The 13,788-nt window shown below is 47.1% G+C and overlaps 2 protein-coding genes across 2 annotated transcripts; both read left to right on the top strand.

Annotated features, from left to right (window-relative positions):
* Nucleotides 1–6,770: 6,770 nt before the first annotated feature.
* Nucleotides 6,771–7,496, top strand: LOC149106945 (uncharacterized). The gene has a single exon (XM_089298416.1). The coding sequence runs from the start codon at nt 7,079–7,081 to the stop codon at nt 7,481–7,483; it is 405 nt and encodes a 134-aa protein (XP_089154542.1). The 5' UTR covers nt 6,771–7,078; the 3' UTR covers nt 7,484–7,496.
* A 3,586-nt stretch (nt 7,497–11,082) lies between these two features.
* LOC149106946 (uncharacterized) lies at nt 11,083–12,145 on the top strand. The gene has a single exon (XM_089298617.1). The coding sequence runs from the start codon at nt 11,219–11,221 to the stop codon at nt 12,044–12,046; it is 828 nt and encodes a 275-aa protein (XP_089154743.1). The 5' UTR covers nt 11,083–11,218; the 3' UTR covers nt 12,047–12,145.
* Nucleotides 12,146–13,788: the final 1,643 nt, after the last annotated feature.

Consider the following 13,788-nt stretch of genomic DNA (forward strand, 5'->3'; position numbering starts at 1 on the left):
GGCCGAAATAGAGCCCCACTTCACTTTAAGACTGAAGGAGTAGCCGACACCGCCTTAAGCGCACCGTGATTTTGACCAACTTCGGCTCGATTTGCCGGAACTTGGGGGATATTTTCCAGTCCCGGGGACTCTAAACTAACTCCTGATTGTCTTGGTTTTCAGTGCAATGGACACAGCGAAACTTTTTGAACGCTCAATCTCGAGCTTCTGGACCGAAATATAGCCCCACTTTACTTTAAGACTGAAAGAGTAGCCGAGACCGTCTTGCGCAAATCGTGATTTTGACCAACTTCGGGTCGGCTTCCCGGATCTTGGGGGATATATTCCATTTCTGCGGGCTCTAAACTAACTCCTGATGGCCTTGGTTTTCAGTGAAATGGACAAAGGAAAGCTTTTTGAACACTCTCTTTGTAGCTTCTGGGCCGAAATAGAATCCCACTTCACTTTCAGACTCAAATAGTAGCCGAGACCGCCTCACGCGCATCGTGAGTTAGACCAAGTTCAGCTCGATTTCACGCAACTTTTGGGATATTTTCCAGTCCGGGGGACTCTAAACTAACTCCGGATTGCCGTGGTTTGCACTGAAATGCGCACAGCATAACTTTTTGAACGCCCACTTGGGAGCTTGTGGGCCGAAATATAGCCCCACTTCACTTTAAGACTGAAATAGTAGCCGAGATCGCCTTACGCACATCGTCATTTTGACCATTTTCGGATCGATTTCTCGGAACTTGGGGGATATTTTCCAGTTCCGGGGACTCTAAACTAACTCCTGATCGCCTTGCTTTGCACTGAAATCGACAGAGCAAAACTTTTTGAACGCTCACTTTCGAGCTTGTGGGCCGAAATATAGCCGCACTTTACTTTAAGACTGAAAGAGTAGCCGAAACCGCATTTCGCGCATCGTGATTTTGATCAACTTCGGCTCGCTTTCCCGGAACTTGGGATATATTTTCCACTCCCGGGGACCCTAAACTAACTTTTGATAGCTTTGGTTTGCAGTGAAATGCACAGAGCAAAACTTTTTGAACGCTCACTTTCGAGCTTCTGGACAGAAATATAGCCCGACTTTACTTTAAGACTGAAAGAGTAGCCGAAACCGCCTTACGTATATCCTAATTTTGACGAGCTTCGAATGGATTTCCCGGAACTTGGGGAATATTTTCCAGTCGCATGGACGCTAAACTAATGGCCTTGTTTTGAAGTGAAATGGACACAGCAAAACTTTTTGAACGCTCACTTTCTAGCTTGTGCGCCCAAATATAGGCACACTTGACTTTAAGACTGAAAGAGTAGCCGAGACCACGTTACGCGCATCATGAATTTGATCAACTTCGGCTCCAATTCCCGGGACTTGGGGGATATTTTCCAGTCCCGGGGACTCTAAACTAATTCCTGACTGCCTTGGTTTCCGTTGAAATGGACACAGCACAATTTTTTGAACGCACACTTTCGAGATTCTGGGCCAAAATATAGCCCCACTTCACTTAAGACTGAAAGAGTAGCCGAGACCGCCTTGCTCGAATCGTGAGTTTGACAAACTTCGGGTCGATATTCCGGAACTTGGGAAATACATTCCACTCCCGGGGACTCTAAACTAACTCCTGATGGCCTTGGTTTGCAGTGAAATAGACACAGTAATTTTTTTTTGAGCTTTGAGCCTGTGGGCCGAAATAGAGCCTCACTTCACTTTAAGACTGAAAGAGTAGCCGAGACCGCCTTACGCGCATCGTGATTTTGAGCAACTTCCGCTCGATTTTCTAGAATTTTGGTGCTATTTTCAAGTCCTGGGGACTGTAAACTAACTCCTGATGACCTTGGTTTACAGTGAAATGGACGCAGGAAAACTTTTTGAACGCTCAGTTTCGAGCTTCTGGGCCGAAATACAACCGTATTTCACTTTAAGACTGAAATAGTAGCCGAGACCGCCTTACGAGCATCGTGATTTTGACCAAGTTCAGCTCGATTTCCCGAAACTTGGGGGATATTTTCCAGTCCGGGGGACTTTAAACTAACTCCTGATGGCCTTGGTTTGCAGTTAAATGCAGAAAGCGGAACTTTTTAAAGGGTCACTTTCGAGCTTCTGGGCCGAAATATAGCCCAACTTTACTTTAAGACTGAAAGAGTAGCCGAGACCGTCTTACGCGCATGGTGATTTTGACCAACTTCCGTTCGATTTCCCGGAACTTCGGGGATATATTCCAGTCCTGGGGACTCTAAACTAACTGCTGATGGCCTTGGTTTGCAGTGAAATGGACACAGCACATTTTTTTGAACCCTCACTTTCGAGCTTCTCGGCCGAAATATAGCGCTACTTCACTTTAAGACTGAAAGAGTAGCCGAGACCCCCTTACGCGCATCGTAATTTTGACCAACTTCGGCTCGATTTCCCGGAAGTTGGCGAATATTTTCAATTCCCGGGGAAGCTAAACTAACTTCCGATGGCCTTAGTTTGCGGTTAAATGGACACAGCAAGACGTTTTGAACGCTTACTTTCGAGCTTATGGGTCGAAATATAGCCCCACTTAACTTTAAGACTGAAGGAGTAGCCGAGACCGCCTTACGCGCATCGTGATTTTGGGATACTTCGGCTCGATTTCCCGCAAATAGGGGGATATTTTGCAGTTCCGGACACTCTAAACTAACTCCTGATGGCCTTGGTTTCCAGTGAAATGGACACAGGAACACTTTTTGAACGCGCACTTTCGAGCTTGCTGGCCGAAATATAGCCCTACTTCTTTTTAAGACTGAAAGAGCAGGCGGGAGCGCCTTACGCGCATTGTGTTTTTGAGGATCTTCGGGTCGATCTGGCGAAACTTGGAGATATTTTCCAGTCCCAAAGTCTCTAAACTCACTCCTGATTGTCTAAGATGTGAGTGAAATACAGACAAAAATGTTTGAACCCTTACTTTCGAGCTTCTGGAGTTAAATCTAAGCCCACTTTACCTTAAGACTGAAAGAGTAGCCGAGACCCCCTTCAGCGCATCGTGATTTTGACAAACTTCGGGTGGATTTCCCGTAACTTGGGGGATATTTTCCAGTCCTGGGGACTCAAAACTGACCCCCGGCGTCCTTGGTCTCCAGTAAGATAGACACAGCAAAACTTTTTGAACGCTCACTTTTGAGCTTCTGGGCCGAAATATAGCTCCACCTTACTTTAAGAGTGAAAGAGTAGCCGAGACCGCCTTACGCCCATCGTAATTTTGACCAACTTCGGCTGGATTTCTCGGAACTTGGGGGATATTTTCCAGTCCCGCGGACTCTAAAGTAACTCCTGATGGCCTTGCTCTGGAGTGAAATGGACACAGCACAACTTTTTGAACGCTCACTTTCCAGCTTCTGGGCGGTAATATTGCCCCAGTTCACTTTAAGAATGAAAGAGTAACCGGGACCGCCTTACGCGCATCGTGATTTTGACCAACTTTGGCTCGATTTCCCGGGAAATGGGGGATATTTTCCGGTAACGGGGACTCTAAACTAACTCCTGATTGCCTTGGTTTGCAGTGAAATGGACACAGCACAACTTTTTGAACGCTCACTTTTGAGCTTCTGGGCCGAAGCATAGCCCTACTTCACTTTAAGACTGAAAGACTAGCCGAGACCGCCTTACGCCCATCGTGATTTTGGGCTACTTCGGCTCGATTTCCCGGAACTTGGGAGATAATTCCCAGTCCCGGGCACTCTAAACTAATTCCTGATGGCCTTGGTCTTCAGTGAAATGGACACAGCCAAACTCTTTGAAGGTTCACTTTCGAACTTCTGGGCCGAAATATAGCCCCACTTCACTTTAAGACTGAAAGAGTAGCCGGGACCGCCTTACGCGCATGGTAATTTTGTCGAACTTCGGCTTGATTTCCTGGGACTTGGGGGATATTTTCCAGTCCCGGAAGCTCTAAACTAACTCCTGAATGCCTTGGTTTTTAGTTAAATGGACACAGGCAAAAAGGGGCGCACGCTAGGTTTCCAGGTTGTAGGCCGAAATATAGCCCCACTTTATTTTAAGACTGAAAGTGTACACGAAACCGCCTTAAGCGCAGCGAAATATTTAGCCACTATGGCTCGATCTGCCAAAACTTGGGGGATATTTTCCAGTCCCGGGGACTCTACCCTAACTCTTGATGGCCTTAGTTTTCAGTCAAATGGTCACAGGTAAGAGGAGCGCACGCTCGGTGTCGAGCTTCTAGGCCGAAATGTAGCCCCAGTTCATTTTAAGACTGAAAGAGTAAACGAAACTGCCGTACGCTTATCGTAATTTTAAGAAACTATGGCTCAATTTGCCGAAACTTGGAGGATAGCTTCCAGTCTCGAGGATTCTAAACTATCTCCTGATGGACTTAGTTCTTAGTGAAATGGACACAGGTAAAAGGAGAGCACGCTCGGTGTCGAGCTTGTAGAACCGAAATATAGCCCCACTTCATTTTCGGAGTAAACGAGTAGCCGAGACCGCCTTACGCGCATCGTGATTTTGAGCATCTTTGGCTCGATTTGCCGGAATTCGGGGAATATTTTCCAGTCCCGAGGACTCTATGCTAACTCCTGATGAACTTAGTTTTCAGTGATATGTACACAGGCAAAAGGAGCGCACGCTCGGTGTTGAGCTTGTCGGCCGAAATATAGCGCCACTTCATTTTAAGACTGAAAGAGTAGCCGAAACCGCCTTACGCGCATCGTGATTTTGAGCAACTTTGGCTCGATCTGCCAGAATTTGGGAAATATTTTCCAGTCCCAAGGACTCTAAACTAACTCCTGATGGCCTAAGATGTCAGTGAAATGGACACAGGTAAAATTAGCGCACGCCCGGTCTCGAGCTTCTAGGTCGAAATATAGCCCCCCTTAATTTTAAGACTGAAAGAGTAGCCGAGACCGCCTTACGCGCATCGTGATTTTGGGCCACTTTTGCTCGATTTCCCGGAAGTTGGCGAATAATTTCAAGTCGCGGGGATGCTAAACTAACTCCCGATGACCTTGGTTTGCAGTTTAATGAACACAGCAAAATATTCTGAACGCTCACCTTCGAGCTTCAGGGCCGAAATATAGCCCTACTTAAATTTAAGACTGAAAGAATAGCCGAGAGCCCGTTACGCGCATCGTAATTTTGATCAACTTCGGCGCCATTTCCTGGAACTTGAAGAATATTTTCCAGTCCCGGGGACTCTAAACTAACTCCTGACGGCCTTGGTTTGCAGTGAAATGGACACAGCAAAGCTTTTTGAACGCTCAATTTCGACCTTGCGGGCCAAAATATAGCCCCACTTCACTTTAAGACAGAAAGAGTAGCCGAGACCACTTTAGGGGCATCGTAATTTTGACCAACCTCGGCTCAATTTCCCGGACCTTGGGGCATATTTTCTTGTCCTGGGGACACTAAACTTACGCGCATCGTGATTTTGATGAACTTCTGCTCGCTTTCCTGGAACTTGGGGAATATTTCCCAGTTCCGGGGACTCTAAACTAACTCCTGATGGCCATGGTTTGCAGTGAAATTCACACAGCACAATTTTTTGAAGGCACACTTTCGAGCTTCTAGGCCGAAATATAGTCCCACATCACTTACGACTTAAAGAGTAGCCGAGACCGGCGTGCGCCCATCGTGATTTTGACTAACTTCGGGTGGATATTCCGGAACTTGGGGGATACTTTCCAGTCCCAGGGACTCTAAAGTAACTCTTGATGGCCTTGGTTTGCAGTGAAATGGAGACAGCAAAACTTTTTGAACGCTCACCTTCAAGCTTCTAGGCCGAAATATAGCCCACTTTACTTTAATACTGAAAAAGTAGCCGAGAGCGCCTTACGCGCATCGTGATTTTGACAAACTTCGGGTGGATTTCCGGGAACTTGGGGGATATTTTCCAGTCCCTTGGACGCTAAACTAGGTGCCGATGGCCTTGTTTTGCAGTAAAATGGACCCAGCAAAACTTTTTGAACGCTCAATTTCGAGCTTCTGGCCCGAAATATAGCCCCACTTCACTTTAAGACTGAAAGAGTAGCCGAGACCACTTTAGGGGCATCGTGATTTTGACCAACCTCGGCTCAATTTCCCGGACCTTGGGGCATATTTTCTTGTCCTGGGGACGCTAAACTAACTCTTGACGGCCTTGCTTTGCAGTGAAATGGGCACAGCATAACTTTTTGAACGCTCACTTTTGAGCTTCTGGGCCGAAATATACAGCCACGTCACTTTAAGACTCAAAGAGTAGCCGAGACTGCTTTACGCGCATCGTGATTTTGACAAAGTTCGGCTCGATTTCCCGGAACTTGGGGGATATTTTGATGTCCCGGACACTGTAAACAATCTGCTGATGTGGCTTGGTTTGCGGTGAAATGGACACAGCAAAACTTTTTGAACTTTCACTTTCTAGCTTCTGGGCCGAAATATAGCCCCAGTTCACTTTAAGAATGAAAGAGTAGCCGAGACCGCCTTACGCGCATCGTGATTTTGACAAAATTGGGCTCGATTTCCCCGAACTTGGGCGATATTTTCCAGTCCCGAGGAGTCTAAACTAACTCCTGATGGCCTTGCTTTGCAGTGAAATGAACACAGGAAAACGTTTTGAACTTTCACTTTCTAGTTTCTAGGCCGAAATATAGCCCCGGTTCACTTTAAGAATGAAAGAGTACCTGAGACCGCCTTACGCGCATCGTGATTTTGACAAAATTCGGCTTGATTTCCCCGAACTTGGGCGATATTTTCCAGTCCCGGGGAGTCTAAACTAACTCCTGATTGCCTTGGTTTGCAGTGAAATGAACACAGTAACACTTTTTGAAAGTAGTAAATAGCGCTGATTGGGGCCGTAACCAATCAGGAGCCAGGGATCGTACCACGTGACCACTTTTTTCCCATACATTCTCTTAAATCTTAAAATCCAAGATGACCCCTTGGTGGAGCAAACATGGCGCCCAAAGTGGGTTTTGTCACGTGACCGGTTTCTGGATGACGTCACAGCTCGCCCATGCGCAAATAAGGAGGCATGAAATCGAGTGTGATCGAATAGAACCAATGAGAGGGTTTTGGATGGGATAAAAAGGTGTTGAGTTGGTGAGTTTGGCATTGTTGTTTGGAGATCACAGTGACGCGAAGATGGCTTCGGAGGAGAGCAAGACGAATGTGGGGGTGATTAGTGTTCCTGAAGAGGAGTTGGAAGACGACATGTCGAAAGAGGATTTTGCAGCGAGAGTGATGGATGCCGTGCATGATGGTATTTTTGGAAAGATAATGAAAAGCGCCGTTTCTCACGCTATGGATGTCCTCCTGAGGAAAGAGGTGACGAAGCTGGCGGATGAGGTGCTGAGGTTCAGAAAAGTCCTGTCTGAAAAGATGCTTGCTGACAAGTCAAGATCGTTTAAAGACCCTGTGTGTTTGGAGAAGTTGCCGGATGGATTTGAGGCCGGATGGGAAGCGTGGAAGAGCGGTTGGGGCGACAGAGAAGAGTTGGCGTACCAAGCATTTATTGAAGAAATTGCACCACTACCACCCACAGAGTGAAAAAATTTTTATTCATGCCTGTAACTAATAAAGATCCTTTAATGAGAGAATGTACATGGTTTGTTGTGTGATTTTTTGCATCATCTTGAGTGCTTGCACGTCATTGGTTCCCAGGTGCACGAGGGATAGCATCATGGTCTGTGGGGTGAGAAATTCTCCGTGAAAGCCTGAGGAGGATTGGAAAACGCGTCCGAAGGGCCAGACCTTGGAGAGGTCTCTTCTCATGTACCATGGGTAGGGAAAATGTTGGGTGAGGAAGAGGAGCATGACATCTTCGTCGGGGTGGGGTTCGTCCAAACAGATTTTACAGGCCAGGGGTCTCTATGGAAAATGAAAAAAGAAAAATGAATGCCCCGACCAGGAATCGAACCTGGGTCTTTGAGGCCACAACTCAACGTCTTAACCATTATCGAAGCGCTTACCTCTTTAGGACTTGGTTTTGGGGATGTCATGGTGAGGTAGTCCGAAATTAACGGTTTTACAATGAGGGCAGAGTCTTTGGGAGGGTTTCAACCACCAGGTGTGAAGGGATTTACAGCTTCCGTGAAAGAATTGGTCGCAACACGGTGTCAGGAAGTAGTCTTGGATACTGTGATTGGAAGTGTATCCTTCCTTACACCATATACATTGGGGTTTAGGAAATCGTGACATGGAGTCTGAAAAATGGAACAAAAACAACTTTTTATTAGACATTCCACTTGTTATTACAGGGTGGGACATGTGCACAGTCCTGATGACCGGCGCCCATTTTGTCTTCATAAAAAGATTTCACATGATTGACACGTGACAGGGCTTCTTCATAATGGTTCCCCAGGAAGACGGCTTCGTAACGGGAGGTCTCATAATTGGGATACATGCCATAGATGGCTCCGCAACAGGTAGCCCAGACGCACCCTAGTCCCCAGGCTTCTCTCAACGGTCCCGAGAGTGCGCGTACGAGTTTGTCGTGGGTCCCACGTTTACCCAACTCTAGGAGCGGTAGGCGGCAGCATGGTCTGGTTTGTTTGCATACATAACAGGAGGTGGATTCCATGTCTAGAATTGAAATAGTCGATGGTAAGTGTTGTGGGCCCAGTCTACATGGATTACTAAATCGTTAATATCGTCCTCGTCAGCGACCCCCAGCCTCTCTTCCAGGAACAAAAGATCTAGTTCGTCCAGGGCTACCCCGACGATGTCTAAAAATTCCTGTACAAAAGGGTTTCTTCTCCGTCCTTCATCCGCTCTCGCACTCGCTTTCTCATGGCAGTCAACTCGGAATGACAATGCTCTAATACTTCCATACTCACTTGGTACTTTGAGAAGCCACAGCAACGATAGTATCCACAGTCTTCTGTAATGGGCGCTCATACAAGTCTTTGACTGAAAAAACTCAGAGTGAAAGTGAACGGTCCGACTCGTTTGTTTTATACACACGGTATAATGGTGTCCAGTCTCCGACCGTGAGTGGGCGTGGTAGGGGGATACCCCCTATCCCCTGGGTCTGTGTTAACACGTGACTTCGTCTTGATCTGTGATTGGCTGGACGGATCTGCATAAAGCGAATCAGCATCGTCCGCTCTTCACTCTGAGTTTTTAACTTGTATTGAGCGCTACCATGGCCTTGAGGGACAGATATATTCAAAACGATTTCAGACCGAGAAAGCCCGAGGTCACTTACGAGGAGGCAATCGATCGAATGGACGAGGTCTGGACCCGGTTTTACGAGAGCATGAATTTACCCATCCGGGATTTGTTGGCGGGCCGTCGGTGGTTGACAAGGTTTCGGGATTCGAGCCAGCTCGAGGTGATGTTACACCAGGTGTTGTTCTTTATGGACGAGCAGCGTGAGAACTGGACACGAAGTCGGTACCAGTACCGTAGCATCGAGAGGTGTTTCAGTAGAACCTTATTCAACGCGATCCGTGCTATTCGCAAGAACCTTGTATGGGACGTGAAAGTGAAGCCGCCCGTGGACCGGATCACGTTTCACAGACTTATGTTGTGCTACGGTTTCGAGCCTTTTCAGTCCACGTGGACTCAGAGACAAAAGAACACTGTGCGACGTTATGTCAATGAAATCAATTTTTATTACAGCACATTTAACAAATGTAATCAGAACACAATGCGAGCGATGATCGATGCGAAAGATAGATTACCCAACGTGTAAATATGAAAAATAAAATGTCAGAGTGTGTTTTTTACAAAAAACTGTGTCTGTGTGTTTCTTAGTTTGGGTTCTGTCCATGAATCAGTATGTCTTGGGCGACCCCTCGCGGGGATTTGTCGATCCATTGGAAGAACTTGCAGTTACGCTTGGGACACTTGAGATAGAGCCTGTCCGGGTTGGACTGGGAGTGGGAGGTGGCTAAGACCAGGGACTTGTTGCATAGACATCGGAAACGAGCTGGGTCGATGTTCCTGTAGCAGGGGTGGGTCTGTTCTTCGACGCGTCTCAGGTAGGCGCTCACCTCTTTAGCGCCACAGGTCACATAACACTTGGTGTAGAATCTGGAAGAGGGGCATCGGTAATACTCCCACCAGGTACCGCCTTCGGGTGTTAGCACTCTTCCGAATTCCATGGGTACCATGCAACGTGGGCAGGTGGGATCTTGTGTTTTCAGTTGGTTCAGGAACTGATCGGGGTCGAATTCCTGCAACACTTGTACCTCGGTGAATTCTCCTTGGTCGTCCACTTCAGGTGGTAATTCTACGAGGTTGACTTTCTTGAATTTGTCGAGTGCTATGGGTTCCAGGACTTGAATGGTTTGAGGAGGTGATTCTCCTATCACGGTCAGGCATCCGCCTTGAATGGCAGGTAGCTTTGAGTCTATATGAGGAAGATAGAGATTGAGTTAGTATCCCAAAAAGGTGTTTTCACGTAGCATGGTTTTTAGGATGTGTGTGGTTTTTCGCACGTTTTTGGCGGTCAGTCTTTGCCTTCGCCTGTAATAGTTACTTCTCATTTGGCTTTTGACTTCCTGTCGTTTGATCGAAAAGACGCTCCATGGCTGCGAGAAGCCTTTGAGAGGGACGGTGGTCCAACTGACAGAGTCCGGTGTGATCTCTTTGAAGAGGACGCGTTCGTTGAAACGTAGTCTGGCACGAGGTTTTTTGAATAACCATCCATCTAAGGTGGATTGTAGTTTACCTTCTCCTTCCACTCTCTTGGGTAGGACCAGTTTCAGTTTCTTACGTGCCTCCTTCTTTTTGGACGATTTTTTCTTTTTCCTGTCGGGTTCGACGTGTGAATCCATGACGACTGCTGAAAAGTGACTCGTGATGGAATGCGTGGTTCGACTTTATGGACGTTTTTTACGACCAATCGGTGACGTGTGGTGTGATGGGATCATGTGACGGTCTTCGTTTCGATTGGTGGATCTGAAAATTGGCGCGTGATCCGTGAAAGTACGGAGTGAAAGTGGATCCACGGCGCGGGTATAAAAGGAGCCCGTTTGACGCAGTGAATCATTCTCGACTTGCTCTTGACGCGGTGATGACTCATAGGATTTTGGATGACAGAGACTTTGAAGAGATCATTGAAGATCTGAGACGATATTTGAATCTAGCTTCTGACAATTTGGATATAATCGAAAAAGAAGGCAAGAAGTCACCCTATACGAGGATAATTAACTTGGAATTGCACGTTGTTGATCTCTTGTTCTCTAGACTTCGAAGACACCTGACTGACTGGGGAGACCCGAAGCACCATCCTGAATTGTCGTATCTAGGAAGAAAGAGGTTTGACGAGGCAAGATGACTTACTATAGCAACTCGAACCAGATTCGGGACCTAGTGAAGCAGATCGTGGATCAGAAGGTACACACTTTAAGAGATCTCGATGCCATTCCGGATGCAAAAGTGGACATGTACATTTTTGACAATCTCTTCGAACCGTTAGGTCAAATACCCGATTGTCTGTGGTCTTTTGAGCTCTTGATGAGACGTCGTCCTGACTGGGGTGGTACGATTTTGGAGATGATGAAGAGGAACGAAAAGGTGTATTTGTTCTGTGGTGAGTGGTGTCGCGTGATGTACAGAAGTGGTAGCGGTCAATTCAAATTCATTCATTGTCGGGATCCTGCCCTGGACGCAGAGCGTTCCTGTTTGATCGCCACGGATAACCTCACGTACATGATGAGCGATGCCATACGTGATCTGTTTGAACCCTTGCGGTTCGCTCTAGACATATCACGACGGGTGCTGGAGTCAGACAAGAGTCCCAGGGTGGAGGAGATACTGACTTTCAACAGGTGCGCTCACAAGGAAACGTGTCTGAAGTTGGAAGAGTTGATCTATGATGTCATGCGTCAGCGGGATCTGTGGAAGGATCGGTTTTTCTTTCGTGCCCTAGAAGCTGAGGAGGATGACCTATGTGAGGAGTGTAGAGAGAGTATGCGAGAAGCATTCTATGTGAATGGGGACGAGGAGGAAGCCCTGAAGTGGAGACCCGGTAAAGGGGATTGTTGTTGGAGAAATTGTAGATATTATGCCATTGATACCTATGAGGAAGACTGCGATAATGAGTATGGTCTAGAATGTAAGAACTCGGAATATGTTCGATACTTTTCAGATTCAGACTAGTCTTTTTTGCCTTCTTTTTCGTTTAGCCAATCAGATCTGTTTTTTCGTAAGAACCAATCAGGCACGACGTTTTTGTACATATAAGAAAGTTGAAATAAAAAATTGGGTTCAAATCATTATGTCTCATGCCTTGAGTTGGTTGATCTCGAGAGTGTGTGAGACCATGGCCGATCGATGGTGTTGGACAACCTTGTGTTCCAAGTGCGCTAGAGTCTACGAGCGATACGGTAAAGCTGAACCCATCCCTCACCATTTCAGTGATTCGCCCTTGGAGGTGTTTGACTATACCGACGTCGAACCCAACGTGATGCGTTTTGTCGTTTATATCTTGTGGTTGAAACAGCAACCCGATTCATTTAAGAAGTATCTCGAGGTACGTGAGCAGCGTTTCGAGTTGTGGAGACAGTGCGTTTACAAACTTTATCGACTATGAAGAAAGGTCAAAAGAAGAAGCCGCTTTCGACCGGAACGTTACTGGGACGGTATCGGGATCCTTCTAGACCCGGTAGTCTGGGTGGTCTGACGCGATTCGCCAAGGCCAATAAGATCTCGGTGCGACGTGCTCGCGAGGTCCTGCAACGGGATTTGAGGTACACATTGCACAAACCCAGACGTCGTCGGTTTCCCACGGTCCCGGTGGTGGTGTTCGGAATCGACGAGCAGTGGACGGCCGACCTGATCGAGGTGATCAATATCTCGAAGTACAATCGAGGGTATCGTTATCTCTTGACGGTGGTGGACGTGTTTTCCAAGCACGCCTGGGTCCAACCCTTGAAGAGCAAGACGGGTAAAGCGGTGACGGAAGCCATGTCTAAGATCTTGAAAGGAGGTAGAAAACCCATCAATCTTCAGACGGACGACGGGAAGGAATTCTACAACAAGACGTTTCAGGATTTGATGAAGCAGAAAGGCATTCATCATTTTTCGACTCGTAATGATACGAAATCCAGTGTGGTGGAACGGTTCAATCGGACCCTGAAGGAACGTTTGTACCGATACTTCACCGTGAAGAATACGATGAAGTTTGTGCCCGTGTTACAAGATCTGGTCCAAGGGTACAATCGATCGTATCATCGCAGTATCAAGATGGCTCCGGATCAAGTGACTTTAGGCAATAGCGAGGATGTGTGGGAGACTCTTTACGGTAAAAAGGGAAAAAAATCGAGACGACCTTCACTGGAAGTCGGGGATCGTGTGAGACTGAACAAGAAGTTCCGACAGTTCAAGAAAGGGTATTTACCCGGTTGGACCGAAGAGGTGTTTGTGATACGCAGGGTGCGTCCTGGTAAGGTCCCCACGTACAAAGTGGAAGAATGGGATGGGACGTCGGTCGAAGGTACGTTTTACGCGCAAGATTTGCAAAAGGTGTCCGTGAAAGACGACGATCTGTTCCGCATCGACAAGATCGTCAAACGGAAAGGGGATAAAGTCTTGGTGCGTTGGAAAGGTTGGCCAGTCAAGTACGACAGTTGGGTGGATAAAAAAGGCTTGTACGTGACAAAAAAGCCAAAGACAAAAAAATGAAAGACTTTTACGTGCAACTGATGAGCAATGCCAGCACGAACGAGTTCCCGGACAACAAGGCCAACAGTTTCAAGAATCGTCTGCCTTACCCGCTCCTGTTTGAGTCCGACAAGGAATGGAAAGTGGGTTTGAGTAGTGTTTCTTATCCGCCTCCACCCCCTCGACGTTATACACAGCTGCCTCACAGACCGCACCTATTGGAAGATGACGACACCCTG

This window comes from Orbicella faveolata, unplaced genomic scaffold (assembly GCF_042242905.1).
Source record: "Orbicella faveolata isolate gen_17 unplaced genomic scaffold, um_ofav_v1 contig_3, whole genome shotgun sequence".
Taxonomy (NCBI): Eukaryota; Metazoa; Cnidaria; class Anthozoa; order Scleractinia; family Merulinidae; genus Orbicella; species Orbicella faveolata.

Bases quoted from the DNA above. Each gene is read 5' to 3' on its own strand.
- LOC149106945 (XM_089298416.1), top strand. From the start codon at position 7,079: ATGGCTTCGGAGGAGAGCAAGACGAATGTGGGGGTGATTAGTGTTCCT.
- LOC149106946 (XM_089298617.1), top strand. From the start codon at position 11,219: ATGACTTACTATAGCAACTCGAACCAGATTCGGGACCTAGTGAAGCAG.